This window comes from Equus asinus, chromosome 8, assembly GCF_041296235.1.
Source record: "Equus asinus isolate D_3611 breed Donkey chromosome 8, EquAss-T2T_v2, whole genome shotgun sequence".
In the NCBI taxonomy this organism is placed as follows: Eukaryota; Metazoa; Chordata; class Mammalia; order Perissodactyla; family Equidae; genus Equus; species Equus asinus.
The window spans coordinates 23,907,613-23,924,212 of record NC_091797.1 but is presented as its reverse complement, the minus strand read 5'-3'; the positions used below and the strand labels follow the sequence as shown (position 1 = coordinate 23,924,212).

The 16,600-nt window shown below is 44.6% G+C and overlaps 2 protein-coding genes across 14 annotated transcripts in view; one reads left to right on the top strand and one right to left on the bottom strand.

The window, feature by feature from the left end:
* Positions 1-460: 460 nt before the first annotated feature.
* On the bottom strand, positions 461-7,947 carry OARD1 (O-acyl-ADP-ribose deacylase 1). Of its 3 annotated transcripts, none has more exons than XM_070514972.1 (6): positions 7,361-7,947; positions 5,123-5,202; positions 4,623-4,767; positions 3,623-3,681; positions 2,487-2,599; positions 461-1,113 (listed from the first exon to the last, which is right to left on the bottom strand). In XM_070514972.1, the coding sequence occupies exons 2-6, from the start codon at positions 5,159-5,161 to the stop codon at positions 1,011-1,013; spliced, it is 459 nt and encodes a 152-aa protein (XP_070371073.1). In that variant the 5' UTR covers positions 5,162-5,202; positions 7,361-7,947; the 3' UTR covers positions 461-1,010. The 3 variants fall into 3 exon arrangements, with proteins under 3 accessions (XP_070371073.1, XP_014686375.1, XP_014686376.1); XM_014830889.3 differs by lacking the exon at positions 7,361-7,947 and adding an exon at positions 5,799-6,097; XM_014830890.3 differs by lacking the exon at positions 7,361-7,947 and adding an exon at positions 5,704-6,093.
* NFYA (nuclear transcription factor Y subunit alpha) overlaps positions 6,005-16,600 on the top strand; it is a 33,199-nt gene continuing 22,603 nt past the window's right edge. The window contains exons 1-3 of one of the 11 annotated variants that reach the window (XM_014830881.3): positions 6,414-6,553; positions 13,615-13,762; positions 15,327-15,410. In XM_014830881.3, the coding sequence (XP_014686367.1) occupies positions 13,688-13,762; positions 15,327-15,410 (159 nt within the window). In that variant the 5' untranslated portion in view covers positions 6,414-6,553; positions 13,615-13,687. Of the gene's footprint in view, positions 6,554-6,659; positions 7,075-13,614; positions 13,763-15,323; positions 15,411-16,600 lie in introns of those variants that run through there. The other 10 variants (XM_014830885.3, XM_014830883.3, XM_070514969.1 and 7 more) reach the window with 10 other exon arrangements.

Below are 16,600 nucleotides of genomic sequence, written 5' to 3'. Positions count from 1 at the left end.
AGAATCTTCTGGAGTGTAAAAACACAAAGAAACCTGGCCATCGCCCAGCTCCTTCTACTACCAGATTAGATTTTTTTTGGAGGAAGTACACTTTCTTTTTCTATGATTCATATGGATTTTATTGTGAACCACTGATTTACTGAGTCATTACTCTGCACTAAGCACTTTGCCAGGCATTGCACATATTACATACTATTGAATTTGTTTCATGATTGAATTCAGACAGACTCAGTCACAGAAACTATGTGGTAGACAGAAGGGAGAAAGAGTTCACCGTGAGATTATAAAAACCTGCCTTTCCAGTATATTAACCTACAGCTCTTATCCATTCTTATTATTTCTCACCTAGCTGTTCTTTCCACTGGACCCTCTGTCTAACTCTTACAAATTAAGTGACAGGTAAATCCTTCCATCGCCCAAGTCCAGAACAACACAACACAGACATGTGCACAAAACCTCATTGGGCCCCAAGAAAAAGATATTTATTTTTCCATTTTTGTCACCACAAATTCCTTGTTAACAACGTAAAACTCGTTTTTGTAATTTAAACAAAACCCATAATGCTCTCCTGGGATGAATTTGATGACATACGACATTACCAAATGCACAAATGACAGACAATGCAAAATTAACTGAACTATTCATCCTTCCTGAAATTTCTCTTAAACACCAGAGGAGTAGAATCAATGCTGCCACCTAGTGGCAAGCCAAACAAATCAGGTAGCCTTCTGAAGCAAAACGGGAGTCAGGCCCAACAGCATGTTTCCCTGCCTATTATCAGGCCATCCACTCCTCACCTTCCTGCAGAAAAAAAAAAAAAATCAGAGCAACATTTCCCAACCGATCCCTCCTTCAGAGTCCCAGAACCATGGGAATACAGCAACCCGAGTCTGGCCTGTGACACAGACTACTTCACACAAAACTTTCCTCTGACCATGCTAAGGTCAGTTTGCCCAGTCCTAGCAGGGATGACACAGGAGAACGTGGACACATCCAAAATGCTCCTCTGTTCAGAGTGTGTACACGTTAATTCTGATGTCTGTTGCCTCAAACACCTCCTCAATCATCGCGGATACATTTTCCCATTGCAAACGATCAAGACCACACCCAATCCTGAAAAAGACAAAACATCTCCATTGGTTGTGATGAAGGCATCTAGGAAATCGCTCCTTCCCTCTTCTTCAGGCTACAGCTACCCATAGCATAAACACTATCTGGCCTCACACCCACAGGCAGCCACGGTGGGAGTCTGGAAGTAAATTCCTGTTGTGTCACCCAAGGCTGTTCCTAGACAGCTCTATCATCCTATAGCTATCACTTCTCTTTTGCCTAATAAGGTACCACTTTCCAATTATTTCAGCTACATTTAAAAACGTATACCTGCCATGACATGAGACTCACTATCCCTCTATAGCTACTGATGAATACTAGCTGTGGGTGGATGGGAAAAGGTTGGTGTTTTTAAAATACACTTACGATAACAGAATGTTAAGGAAGATAAAAGAGAGAAGAGGGATAAAGGACAGGATCTCTGCAAAAAGAAGTCAAGATGGAATGCCGACAAATGCCACGCTGATTCCAATTTGGGTCTTTGCAACATCCTGGTGAGAAGCTGCAATCAGCCCACAAAACTCTACTACCTGGCACCTTGTTTTTACTGACCCTCAACATCCCTAGAGAAAAAAGAAAGGCTCAAAATTGCTAATTTCATACAATGTGATAATTAGGTCCCCCAGAAAATTGTTATTAAAAAAGAAAAGTTTTTGATACATAAGCCATGAATATATTAAAGACCAGTGTACGATGAGGGAGCCTGTAGCCACACTCCTAAGTAACTTGGGGCTCAGAATAAACTGGCATGCATGGTCAGCACTGACTCAAAACTAGAGAGGAGAAGCAGTGACTGCAAGCCCGTTTCCTGGAAAGGAAGCAAAGGGGATACTGAACCCCCAACGTCATTCCCTTAAGTTCCCAACAGCTAGGGTCTTAGATGTTACATCAAGGACATATCCTCGGGCTACAACCCACACTGACCACAGACAAGCATGCAATTTAAAGTGCAGTGATAATTCGCAACTTTCTTCACACAGGACTAACAGGTTTGGGACCCTGAAGTGGCCCAGCGGGAAATCACAATTTCTCGGTCTTGGCTCTTTAGCTTCTACTGCCTTAGGAAGAGAGGCTACGCTTCAGACAGAGGATGCCCTGGATTCAACCAACATGACTGAACGATGGTTCCTCCCTACTAAGCAGGCTGAGGCAGGCGTGTGTTTTCATCACCCTGATTCATTCAACCCAGGCTAAGAAATGGGTGTGCCTTGGCCCAAGGCCTGACAACTGGTTCATTGGTGATTTTTAAAAGTTTTGAAATCTGCCCACCTTAAAGTCTATATTCCCGGGTAAGCTTTTACGTCATTTGTCTTTGTGTAAGATAGTAAACCCCACCAATCAATTAAGTCTTCACTTAGGGCAGTGGATTTCCTTGCCTGGGCATGGAGAGGTCAGTGACTCCATTCTTCAGACAATGGGACTTCATAGCCTCTAAACTCTTCTGTAAGTTTTCATAAGTTGGTTTGTGCGAAGCCCTTTTCTTTGTAATCTGAGTACAAAGAACAAATTCAAACTTCCATTAGTCCAAAATGATAGCCCAAGAGAAGCCATCACACTCTCCCAACATCCTGACAATTACGTATATTTTTACAGAATAGTCTAGAGCAAGGATGACAAATGTCACACTGTCCCTTCCAGTTATGGGAGGCCCTCAGGAAAATCGACTACATAGGGCCTGAGAAAACCAGACACTGCCATGTAATACTCTTTTCCTTCTCCCAAGAAGCCCAGGAGATTAGCAGGCTGTGCCTATCATCTATGGTTTTTAAGCAAGGTGGGTGAAAGTCTTTGTGCCACTTCCAAGAGATAAGCTGCATATCTGTAAGAACCCATACAACCTGAAAATTTCCTGTTAAGTCTATTTATTTAGAAACTGTGCTTGCTTGCTTTTTGTTTCTCTAGAAAAGAACAGAGAAACTGGTAGCATTCCAAACAAGAATTCATGTTGGTCTTAAGGACAGCATTCAAAGGGGCTAGAACATGTCCCCACTCAGCATGCTGTCCAAATTAGGCTTATAGTGAACTGGCCGTAAGCCACCCAGCACCAACACCAAGAAGCTACACTCTTTCTGGGGCTGAAGACCATTTGGACGGTGGGAAAATCCCACACTGAGGCAGCGGGCAGGAAAGGAGCTGAGGATTATCCGGCACTGCATTTGATGGGGAAGAATGAGGGAAGAACCCCTCTGGACAAGCTGTCTCTTGAGACACTATTATTTCTCTCTTGCCACGATTAGGAAGGAATTCAAGCACGGAAAGCATCCCTAATTTCTGCACGTCTTAGAACACAGGCCTTCGGTGGGCATCACAGTACTCTTTCCCATGGAGCTGGGATGCAGCCTCGTGCTCCTTTCTAACCCAGAGCTCCAAACAGCCACCACCAGTGGATGGAGATCAGAAGCGTTTTGACATCCTTGGTTGACTAGAATGGAACACCACGATCAACACAACTGCAGTGCGGCCCATCTGTTCACCAATCCTTAGAACGTACTGAGAATTGGCCCCGTCTTACCAAGTAATATATATATCGCCCATCTCTCTTCAGAACAGCCACTTCTCCAGATTTCTTTTCTAAGAAAAACAGTTATTTAATAGTAGAAAGAAAAAAGAAAACCAAAACACTGGTCTCCATTCTTAGATTTTAAAAAAATCTTTACTGTCTCCTGAGAACACTTCGCCCCAGCAGCCTTCCTAAATACTGTACTCCTGAACTGCCAGCTTTCTTAAGCACGTTTTCCTCATACCCCGTCTTTTGTCCTGCCTCTATTTTCAAATACATCTTTATTTTGTTCACTAAAAAAACTAACGTCTATTGCCTTGAAATGTTTTAGAATGTACAGCATTTTTTACTTGCCAAAGGTGTGTTCATTTGAAAATGATCTTTTTGGAACATAGATGTATACAAAAGTTCCCAATTAAAGAGTTTTCAATCAAGAGAAGGTGTCATGTCTACAAATAACTACAATAGAAAGCAGCAAGAAATTGCTTTTTTAAAGGCTGGGCTCAGAATCACCAGTGGAGACTGACTCAGTAAGCCTGGACTGTGTTCTGAGCAACTGTTTCAGAAGCTCCACGTGCGATGTGAATAGCATCTCTGGTTTCAAACTATCAGTAGAAAAGTGATGGGACGAGCCTGTAGAGAAGAGGTTTCCAAACTCCTCTTTGAAGAACAAGTACAACGCAGATAAAGAGAGAGTCTTGAATGCTAAGCTAACACCTGTGGACTTTGCTAAACGCTTCAGGTTTCAGAGAAGTGGAGTAATATTATCAGCACAGTTTTATGACAGAGGTGGAAGAGATTAAGAACTTTTACAAGAATTCAAATTTGGTGTGTTAAGGACCCAAACTAGAGACCATCTTTGTAGAGGAAACAGTCTGTAGAGTTAAAAGTCCTAAGTGGTCAGGAACCCCTTCTTTGCACGTATATTATCTTATTTAATAATTAAAGTACAACAGGAGACCAAGAGATGCTCTAGCCAGGGCGCAGGAGTTAAGCTGTTTCCACAACTCACGTTGACTTATGAGCTCCTGCACTCCTCCAAATTTCTTCTTGAAGAGGACAGCGATCCCAGCGCCCATTCGACAATCCTCACTGATACAGTGGGCTAAAGAGTCTGTTTTGGGGCATGCAAAAAGGTCTCCTTTCACGTAAGTGATCTAAAACGTGCAAAAGGGAACGAAATGTTTTATTAGATACAGAAAAATACTTAGCTGTTTCTTTCACTTTGCTTTACTGTGTCCCCCACCACTACCCCGCCCCTGCCCCTCAAGATTTAAAGCCAAATCCTCGGAATTTACTTTAAGGAGTTAACTACCACGAATTAAAGCATGTGTAAAAGGAAAGAGATGGACGGTCTCTGCCTAGGATTGTATTAGCCTTTCCGAAGTAAATCAGCTAGAGAGAGGGGGAAAAAAGGCAATTCAATTATTGGTTTAATTAAAAAGTGTTTATGCTTTTGACCTCAATTATTCTGAATTTCAGTTCACCAATAAGTTAACAGTCGTTACGCACTCTGCTTCCTTCAGGATCTTCATTAGGGCTGCCGGCCATGATACGGAGTCGCTATTTCCAGATCGTAAGGGTATCTTCAGCTACGAGAAGGGAAAAGGAAGTAAAGATGCTCAGGCAGCCTATATATATTCTATTCAGATTGCCCTGACCACACACATTCATCATTTTCCCAACGTTCATCGCTGAAGGCGAGTTCGTTCGGCCTCTAGGAAGGCAACACTCTCCGGGTCAAGGAAGAGGGAGGAAGCCCGGCTCGGCTCTCGCGCTCTCCGGGGCGGCCCGCGGCACCGGCGCGGGGCCGGACGGTCCAGGGACACGCCTCCTTCCTCGTCTCTCCCGCCCGAGCCAGGCGGATTTAGGGCGATCGCCTATTCCCTGCACCCCGCCAAAGTATTTCCCCAGGGGGTCTGGCCTAGAAGCAAAAAAGAAGAACTTGGCCACAGTCCCCTTAAGTCACCACGAGGGATGCACGGGCGAGGGGGACCGTCCAGCCCAGCGAGACGCAGGCAAGGGACCGGGAGGGCTCGCCCCCTCCTTCCTGTGGGGGGAGCCTAGGCAGCCTCCCATTCTCCGTTTCCTACCCCAGGGCGGGTCAACGAGGGCGTGGAGCCTGTCCTGGAGTCCCGTGGAAGGGAGCGCGAGGCTCGCCCAAAGCCCCAACGTCCCGCGGCTTCACCTGGAAAGGAGTCGGCCGTTGGGAGTCCCGCCCCGCGGGGAAGGGCTCCAGATCCGTCCCTGGTAGGTGGGGAGCGGCGGACGAGCCCAGACATGGAACCAATCCCGCCACAGCCTTTAACTGCACGCGCCTAAGATGGCCGCCCACCACCCGGGAGCGGGGCGGAAACGAGCCCCTCTAGCTAGCTAGCCGAACCCGCACTCTTTGGTGGTGGCCGCCGAACTTCCGGCGGTAAATACCGCGGAGTCTCCCGCCGCGGCCCGGACATGCGTAACGACATAGCTGACCGCGAGGCGGGCAGAACGGCGCTTGCGCGTTAGCCCCAGGGGTGTGTCTCCAGCGGCCGCATAGAAGGGGGTGGGCAGTTGGCAAAGGAGGTAGTTAGCGCCTGCGTAGTACTATGTTCAGGGCGGTGTTTGAGTTGAAGGGTCTGGGGCTTCTAGAAGGCGCCTGCGTATTCCTTTGGCCTGAGGTGGTGTCAAATCAGAGAAATGGGCGTGGCCTCAGGGGACGCCTGCGCAGTGCTCCTCCGGCTGGGTGTGGGGCGAGCCCCGAGTTGGGGCGAGGGGGCGTGGTCTCAGAGGCGCCTGCGCGGAGGCGGTTGGAGGGAGGCCCGATTCCCCTTTGTTCGGGTTCGCCATTTTGCGAGGCAGCGGCAGTGGCGGCGGCAGCGGCGGCTGGAGCCTCTGATTGGGTTTCGGGGTCCGGTACTGGAGCCAATCAGCGCGGGCAGCGAACCGGGGGAGCGAGGCACGGTGAGTGTAAGGAGCCAATATCCAGCGGCCCAGAGCCGGCCCCAGCGCCCCGATTGGCGGGTCTTGCTGACCACTCAGGAGAGGCCCAGGCGCCCGTCGAGCCCGGGGAGTCGAGCTGAGCCTCGCCGAGCGGGGCGGCCGGTGGCCCCGGCCCGGAGGCTGCGAGCGGCCCGGGGCACTCCCGGCCGAGGCCTGCAGGGGGCCGCCCCGTGCGGGGATGGCGCCCTCGAGGGCAGGCATCTCGGGGTCCAGACTCCTGCGGGGTGCCTGTGCCAGTTGGGGCAGCGTCCTCGTCCGCCCGACCCTTAGGCCCCGGGTCTCAGGCCCCAGGCTCGGGGTGGCGGGCTTGCTTGCCGCGAACGCCCCTGCGCTCCGGTAACACACGTGCCCGGGGCCTCAGCCGTTTCCTCCCGGTCTCCGACCTCACACTTAGGCTCGCCCCTGCACCTTCCCCGCTCGGGCCCTCGGGCCGGGAAGTCTCCCCCGCGGGGCCCGCGCCCCCAGCCCTCCGTGAGCGACGGGTGGGTCCGTCTGCAGCCCGCCGGGGTCGGGCGGGAGGCCTGGGAGGATGCGCGCCGCGGCTGCAGGGCCCCAGGTGCGGCGAGCGAGGGGGGCCCCGGGCGCTCCGCCGGCCCGTCCCGCCGGCCCCCGGGCGGGGGAGGGAGCCGTTCGTGCGCCCACTCCCCTGCCCCGCCGCCCCTCCTCCCGCGCTCTCGGCCCGGGTCCCCGGCCCCGCGCCGTTACCACCCCCTTTTGGCTCGTCATTTCCTCTCCTCCCCGCCCCGCTCCCGGGCCAGCACCGCACACCTCCGTCCTGGAGTCCAACCCAGCGCTCTCCCTCTTTTGCCTGGGCTGTACGGCCCGGCCATTCGGTGCCTGGAACCTCGTCCTCGAAGACTGTTAGCCCTGCGCATTCCTTTTCCCGAAGGCTGCACAAGTTGCTTTTCATCTTAGTCTCATCCGCTGCTCGTCTTGTGAACCTTCCCGTCCTTGGGAATGTACTGTTCTTTCACCTCTCTGTCTCTTTGCACGTGTCAGGCTTGCCTCGTTAGCTCAGTCCGCAGCCATCTCTTGGTTAATTTTTTTCGAATGTACTTTCTAATCCCACGTTAACGTTTTCTCGGCAGATGTTTATAGAAACTTAGTGTTGTGGGGTATTCATTAGGGTGGAAGGAAATCTCCATTGACACCCACGTCTCCAGCGGTTAGTATGGAGCAGGCACAGATCTGCGTCCAGGGGAGGAAGTAGGTAGAGGTAGGTAAGAACCTTCCCAGCCTGGTGGAGCTTGACAGGCGAACGACTGATTAATTCCTGACTGCTAGCGCAGTAACGGCCAAGTCCACTCCTATGAAGGACTGATGTGTGCGCTACCAACAGCCTCCGGCGAAGGCTCAACATCACCACACTTTTGTTTGGCCTTGAATCTTGATGGGATTTTTGTACAGGACAGAATGGAAAAGCATTGCTGACAGAGAAAAGAGCGTATATGCAGAGGCACCAAGTCGTGCTGTGCCTTTAAGAGGGAAAATAGGATAGGGCAGTGGGCCATAGTGGTGAGAGTTTAGGCTGCAAAGCCGAGTTGGTAAAAGCATTTGTATATCTTGATAAGGAATTTCTCAGAACCACTTATTTTTGTGGAGATTCAGAAGAAATCTAGAAGTTTCTTTCAAAGATTGGAAAAATGAGTTTCTGACTTGTGGGGTCTGCCCCATAACAGTGGCTGACTTCTTTTGGGGAAGAAAGGAAGATTTTTCCCCCAGGACTTTATAAGTTTTGACTCAAGTGAAGCACCTAGTGCAGTTGCTGGCTTCGGTATATGGTGCCCGTTTTTCTAATCACATTTACTAAGCTCCTGCAACTGGTAGGTTTCAGAAAACTAGTTCAGTGCTTTCTACTCCTAAAATTTTGGAGACAGTTTTTGTTTTCGCTTTTAATGATTTAAAATTCATTTCATTCTTACATTATCCACATTAAAGACAGAACAGCATGTCTTAGATATTTTTTAGAACACCTAGATTTGTCTTTGGAATGCATGTTTTAACCTTGGTATTTAAAAACGGGTATGTCTGGTCACTTAAACCGCCAAACACTGTCGCTAGACTTCTTTCTAAAGGGTTATTGGAGTCTGGTCACTTTTTTGCTAAACACCTAGAGCCTCGATCTCTCTGCAGAAGAACTTCTTTGCCTGGAGTTTTGAGAGACAGTAGTCTAGCCTCTGGTTTTCTCTTGACATGGGGCCTTTTAGTCTGCTGTTCCTATGCCGAAATTTTTCTATCCTTGTTGTTATGCGCTCTCTTCATTTGGAGTACTCGACCCCCTCCCACTTCATCGCACAGACGGTATAAACCATTCTCATGCTTAAGACTGGGTCACATGCCACGTTTTCCTAAAGCCTTCCTTGATTTTTCTGTCCCCAGCTGGAAGAAATCTCTGTCCTCACAAAGGCATCTCTGTTCTCCAAACTCTCATATTCCCTTTCTCTCTTAGAGTTCTAGTACATTTTTACTCCTTTACTAAACTTAAAGACTCTTTGAAGTCAGAATCTTTTTTTTTATTTCTAAAACCTCCAGGAAAGTGTCTGGCACGTCGTTAGTGGAGGGAGGGAGCAAGTTAGGAACTCCAATCCAGAAACGTCTCAGACAGTAGGGAAACCAGACATACTCTGTGCTCTAGTCTTTTATCAAACACAGATCAGGACCCATTTGCTGAGTTGTGAAATCCGTTTAGTGGGCCAATGCTGGTAATTTTTTGTAATGGAATAGAAAATATCAGAGTGCATGTTATAGAAAGATAAGTATTTGTGAAGCTTTTGTTTCAGTTACTTTTATATTATGTGTGTAGTGATTTGTGACACGAAATGTGTTTCTTAAATGTGAATCATGGTCAATAAAGTTTGAAAGCTACTGTTCTAGTCTTTACCTGGTAGTGTTACCGAGCAGTGGGATCCCTCTGCTCACCGCGATCTGAGCCAATCAGTCACAACAAGTTAGGGATCAAGAAAGGAAGTTTTAATTTGATTAGCTGCTATAATCGGGAATATGGCAGACTGATGTCTCAAAAACAACCATCTTCAAAAATTACAGAATCTTGAGGCAGGTAGATAGGGAAAATGGGCAGGAAGCAGGGGGTTTCCTTCAGGCATGATGGACTCCAGGGTCTTTGATTGTTCCGTTCTTCTCTCAGCTGGGACGGGTGCCTTGTAGGTGTGTTTCCCACCTGTGCTCATCCTGTTCCTGGAGAGAAACTCATAGAACAAAGTTTTAATTTATCAAGCTATCGGGGAGTACATATGTAAGCAGAGGCCATAAGTCCGGAGAAGATGTGAATTTTTTAGAGTAGTGCGGAGCAGCGAGTAGTCACACGGAGGAGGGGCTGGGGCCATTTAGAGTAACAAGATGGCCCCACTTGCTCAGTTAGAGTAGTGATTGTCAAATCCAGTAATTTCGAGGAGGTTTTCACATGTGTATGCTTGAGTTTCTGGAAGTTTTAGCTTTAAAATGTGTGTAGGGCCATATAGAATGGGTTCCTAGTGGTTAGCTGCGTTTCACATTCTGCACCTTGAGTTGGAGGGGAAGGGAATTTTCATGCTAGCCAGAACACATACTTTGTCTCTTTGAGAAGAAACATTCAAAACTTAGAGTTAGGAGCAAGAGCTAGGCAGACTAAATCTGGCTAACTTAATTTTGTCAGAATCTTGGGCAGAGAAGCACTTGAGGAAAGAATAGTGGATTGTATTGCAGTTCTGCTACCTGATGCTCACAGTAGTGGGAAGATAGAGATTCACGAAGCTAATTGTATACCTCGCTCAACATTAGCAGTCTGTATCGTGCTCCAAGCTGAATGACTCCCTGGTTCATGTGAGAATTGCTATTAGATTTGAAGCTGCTTCCTTTTTTTACCCTTCAAACTATAGTGGATTTGAATATTTTAAAATTGGAACATTTGTATTACCAGGATGAACTAGTTAAGAAAATCTGCATGACAATATATTTATTAGTCATTCCCATGTAAATGACATTTCCAGATGTAAATTTATGGAAATTAGTGGTCAAGGAAATAATCTCCTGCAGGCGGGGTTTTGGGGTGGAGGAGATGTTGAAATATTGAGGACTTTCCTTCATGATCCTTATTTGTTAAATCAACTTTATTGAGATGTAGTTTACATACAAGGGTAATCATTTTAAGTGTACATTTTAATGCATTTTGAGATATTTATATACTTACACAACCACTACCACAATGAAAATAAACATTTTCATCACCCCAGAAAGTTTAATGCTCTATTCCAATCAACTTCTCAGTTTCCCCTCTCCCCTCTTTTCCGGTTCCAGGGAACTGCTGATCTGCTTTCTGCCTCTAGATTACTGTTGTCTTTTCAGGGTTTCGCATAAATGGAATCCCATACATTTGTATCATGATCTTTAATTCTTTAGTTTGATTATTTTAAAAACATAAGTGTTGTATGTACTACAGTTAGAGACAAAATAGAATTTAGGGAAGACCATGTACTTCTCTGACAGAGCCACTTTGTCTGGCTGAAAAACCCACTTTCTATACTGTTTCCAGAATCCTTCAGGAGCCGACTCAGCCAACAATTGAGAAGAGACTGGTGTAAAAATCAGAAAGCCAGTTTGTCAGTATGCAATGAGAAATAACTATCAAGTTTACTTGTGTTGCTGATCATATTTGCTCCCTTTGGCTAATTTATATGAAAATCCTAATTATAGTTAGATACTTGCTTGGTTGCTTGGTGAACATTCCCTTTACAGCGAGGGTAGTGAGTTGAAGAACTGTATGGCCTCAGGTCATTGTGCTGTGATGGCATAGTCATCCTGTCACTTACTTATGGCTCTTTTACACTACATATGTTTTGGTTATGAGTAATAGGCTTGATTAATTTTTATTATTATTTTTCTCCCCAACATTTTAGTATAAGAATTTTCAAACATAAAGTTGAAAGAATTTTACAATAAATACTTGTATACTCATCACCTAGAGTCTACCATTAACTTTGTACCATACTTGTCTTATCAGATATCTGTCCATCTCTCCAGCCATTCATCCATCAATCCATCTTATTTTTTGATGCATTTCAAAGTGAATTTTAGGCATCAATACACTTCCTAAATACTTGGACATGCACTTGAATATATTTTGATCCCTTTCACACCATAATGGGACACCTTACAAGCGATTAATCTCATCCACCATGTTGGATATATGGAAAGTGGTGCATTGTTTGCTGCTGTAATGTGCAGCTCTTTTAGCTCACGTAACTTTATCATTTAAATTTTAGAATTTATGAAGGCCTGGAGAAAAATTGGGGGCAGAGATTGCTTTACATTTTGTTTGTATGTACCTATACCTTCCCCACCTTTGGTAATTTATGTAATTTTACATTTTTTAATCAAGTCTGTCTTTTAAGGTTCTCATTGCTTCAGTTTATCTAATTGTATCCTTATTTCAAAAAGGAATCTTCAGCTGTAAAAAGCATATGAGAAGGGTAAATTTAGACATTGACTGAATATTTGATGACAGTAAGGACTTACTCATTTTTTAATGTTTGAAATGATATTGTAGAGACACGGTATCATTGTGATAAATGATAAAGACCAAAGTGTCTACTCTTTAGAGATAGAAGCTCAAGTACTTATGGATTTTTGGAATAATAGGGTCTTGGATTTGCTTCGAAATAATCCAGGGGTATGTAGAAAGTGGATGAGATATATGTGAAACAAGATCGACCATGAACTGAGAATTGTTGAAGTTGGGTGATGGCTATGGTGGTTCATTAAAATGTTCTCACTACTTTTGTATGTATTTGAAAATTACCATAATAAAAAGTTAAAATTAGGGGCCGGCCTGGTGGTACAGTGGTTAAGTTCACACATTCTGCTTCAGTGGCCTGGGCTTCACTGGTTCGGATCCTGGGTACGGACCTATGCACCGCTTGTCAAGTCATGCTGTGGCAGGCATCCCACATATAAAGTAGAGGAAGATGGGCACAGATGTTAGCTTAGGGCCAGTCTTCCTCAGCAAAAAGAGGAGGATTGGCAGCAGGTGTTAGCTCAAGGCTAATCGTAAAAAAAAAAAAAAAAGGTAAAATTATACAGTAAAGGGTGGGATATTATTAGGCATTCAAATTCAAGAATGGGGAAGACTTAAATTCCTTTTAGAAAAATTATAGCCTTAATATATCATGTAAAATTTTTCCTTATGGCTTGTCTATAAATAATCATTTTTACCATTAGTATAATTCCTTTTTATTCCTTGCTCTGGATTAAAATGTAAACCTAAACCCTCACCATGGCTTGCTTTCTTAACACTATTTAATGGAGGGTTTTTTTTTTTTTTTTTTGCTTTTTCTCCCCGAATCCCCCAGTACTTAGTCGTAGGTCCTTCTGGTTGTGGCATGTGGGACGCCGCCTCAACATGGCCCGATGAGTGGTGCCATGTCCGCGCCCAGGATCCGAACCCACAAAGCCCTGGGCCGCCAGTGCGGAGCGTGCAAACTTAACCACTTGGCCATGGGGCTGGCCCCCCAATGGAGATTTTGATAAGCAAAATGTTTGACTTCAGGTCTAGATAATATATTTAGTAAATCATAAATCTTGAAGTTTTAAATTGCTTACCGTATGTAGTGGACTAGAGAATGTGTTTGGTATGACCAGCAGTAAATGTGTGTTATAAATTAAAGAGTTTATTCTCTGAAATACACGTGCAGACTTGAAAATCCTATTAATTAGGCTTTGTAACAAAGTGATATTGTAGCTTAATGAGTATTTCTAACGTGCAAGTGTTTTTCTAATAGTATTGAAAGGTAAGGTTGCTGATAAGAAATGACTAAAAATATTTTTAGAACATGCAATAGCATTGTGATATTGTTGTCATGATTGTGCCATGTAATACTAGTTCAAAATGACACTGAATGTAAACATTTTCTCTTCACTTACTCTGCTTTCTTGAAAATCAAGTACATCTATCAGTTATCAAGGTTAATCATCTGGCAGGGCCTTTGTTGACAATCTCACTTTAGTTTTCCTCCCTGACTTTCTAATAGGGGTGCATCTCGAAATTTTCTGAGATCTCCAGAGTGAAACTCACTGTGGACGAGATTCTACCTTGGAGGGACCATGGAGCAGTATACAGCGAACAGCAATAGTTCAACAGAGCAGATTGTTGTACAGGCTGGACAGATTCAGCAGCAGGTATGATTTCAGCCGCTTTAAACATTACGTTAGTGGAGTGGTAACAGCACCACTCTACTGGGGAATCGTTTGAGAGGCACCACGTCTTACAAAGAACGGGTCTGATGACTTGTGCCGAAGTACTTGTTGAAGATTGGATTTGTTGTGGTTTCTCTCATGTTCTGTGTGTTCTGAACTCTATCTAGTCCACGACCACTTAGAATTTGCTCTTCATGGGAGCCTGGTTAATAGTGAATTGTCCCTCTTATCTTATTGAAAGTCAAACACCTACTCTGTTTTCACCTGGAAATTTGGAGTTTTTCTCTTTTCTGGATTCAATTTGGTTGTTTCTCTTCTTGATTAAGCTAGCTTGTGATCTAGTAAGGCTTTGGCCACCATAAACAGACCAGGATAGCTTCCAAGAAATCCACTGTTCCCTGATTTGATCCACCACAGTGCTTACTCTGAAAAGCTCTGGTTTAACTTGAGGGTAATATTCAGACAGGCACTCTTAATGGATAAGCGCGTATTAGAAAGGAATTCCCTGCTGCTGGTTTATTCTTAATTAATATAGGCTGGTTTCCTGAGTTATACACAGATTACATTTTCTGATGTTCTCTGCCTGGCTTTATTTTAGTAAAACTTCACTTATTTTTTTCCCTAGAAGAAAAGAAATTTATTATGCATCAATCTGACCTTAGGCCAAGGTTGGGAATGTTTTGTTTCCAAAATGGAATTTACATAATGTAGAAAAGTAGTTAGTAGGGAGGGCAAAGGAAGTTTGGATGCCAGGTTGTTCCTAGCTAATGATCAAAGGAAGGAGCTACTCTTGGGTAAACGAGATCAGTGACTTAAATTCCTTTGCTAACTTTTCCTTCCACGCAGCTGCTGCGGCTCTGGCAGCTCCCTTCAGCTGCCTTAGAAGAGGGGACTCCACAAGGGCCCATTCACCAGTGCCCTGCTGGGTGGTCTTGTCTGTCAGAACTTAACATTAGAAGATAGAAAAATTAGGTTGAATCTCTGAAAACGTTGCTTCTAAAGTAGTCTAGTTGAGTAGAAGTAATCTTAGATTTGAGGTAGAAGCGCAGTGACCTCACGAAGATGATTTTGGTTCACAGTGATTGCTTGTTCTTTCTTTCTGCTGATTGCATTAAGTCCCAGAAATTCTTCGTTGTAGCTTCAAGGCTGTTAAAACCTGATAACTTTGTTCTTGTGAACTCATTTGAGGAAACAAAAAGAACATTAAAATAACTGTATAAGCAGAAGGATCAAATGCCTATTTCTGGAGGGTTGGACTGCGTTAAAAATTTTTGTGTTAATGATGACAACTATTTTGATGTTTTTTGAGTCATAGAAGTGTTTTGAGTTCCACCTGGGGACAAAGGGCTAATATCTTTAGTCCTGCTACCTTCAACAAAACAGCTTCAGTATAGGGAGTCGGTACAGGTTGAAAGTCCTGTGTAGGGTGGGACTGTTGAAAGAAGACTCCCTCCCTGTCCCACAAGAGGTAAGGTGATCTCATGTCTTGAACTATACATTTCCTTCCTGACACATTTCAAGCTCTTCCTGTTCCTGTTCTCAGCAGCAGGGTGGTGTCACTGCTGTCCAGTTGCAGACTGAGGCCCAGGTGGCATCCGCCTCAGGCCAGCAAGTCCAGACCCTCCAGGTAGTGGTGCCCTCTCTGATTCTCTGTAAGCACTGCATGAACTTCTCCTCTCCTCATGTCTGGTGCTGTTTGTAGTAGGATCTCAAGGAGGAATGGCAAAGTCAGTTGCATGTCTTTGATGCTGCTAACTTGTCTTTGAGGCTTATAAGCTGCCAGTTTCTAATGTTTCATGACAAGTTGTATAGTGACCCCAGAATCAATTTTCTGAAAGCTTCATTTGGCTCGTGTGTTTCTTTGGGAGTGCCTGGGGAAGAAATGGTATGAGTGACAGGAAGAAATTCTTACAAGTGGCATTAGAACCTTTTTAGAGCTCAAACTCTGTAATCAGATTGCATGGTAAAATTTCATAAATTTGTATTATAATGGATAAAATATATGCACGTTAACTAGGCTAGATTGTGTTTTATTTTTATTAAAAAGGCAGCTCAGCTGCAAAATAGTCATTGTCCTTGGCAAAGTTTATCTAATCTCTGAATCTGTCAGTCTCTTAACTGCTGCCTTTTCACTACCTTTTCCTTGGAAATCCATGACCTGTTTTATTACTAAATCTGCAAAGATTACCCCATACCTCTTGGTTGGACAGAGGTGGGATATGCCTTCTCTAAGCCTTAGGTGTTATAGTAACCATAGGAATTCTTAGTTAACTAATGCAGTTCCCTAACATTATGTATCGTGAGCTTAAACATCCTAAATTAGGGTTGTGTTTTGGCCAGTTCCTATATAAAAATAGGAGTAGGAACATTAGTCTTTTCTCTGTCTATACGTTACTTTGACTCAAATGACCATATTTTTGAGAACTTGGCAAGATTTGAGTGCCTTTTTCTCCTTCCATTGAATGGAAAGGACTCAAAGTAGGACGTAGAATGTAGAATTGGCATCTCACTTTATTACTAGTGCTCTAAGCATCCTGCAGTTAACTACCCTTTATTATAATCATTTCACTTTACCCTTTCAGCCCCACCCCTACACCTGCCACCCATAGTGTTTGATGATGGTATAAAGCAAATTCTGAAGATAAATTAGGCTGAAAGAAGCTGAGCCTGTAGGTACTCCCAAACTATATTCAAATCTCCGAGTTCAATAGTTTGTTATTCATGTTTTACATGCTTGCTTCATCTTATTGGTATGTAAAACAGTATTGTCATTAACCACTTGTGGAATGGGAATGTAACGTGCTCTTAACTGTATGGCTT

Coding starts and splice junctions, on each gene's coding strand:
- OARD1 (XM_070514972.1), bottom strand. CDS start 5,161: ATGGCCGGCAGCCCTAATGAAGATCCTGAAGGAAGCAGA. Junction 4,768..5,122: donor AAGATCCTGAAGGAAGCAGA/GTGCGTAACGAC, acceptor TGCACGTTTTAG/ATCACTTACGTGAAAGGAGA. Junction 1,114..2,486: donor ACTGACCTCTCCATGCCCAG/GCAAGGAAATCC, acceptor TGTCTTTTTCAG/GATTGGGTGTGGTCTTGATC.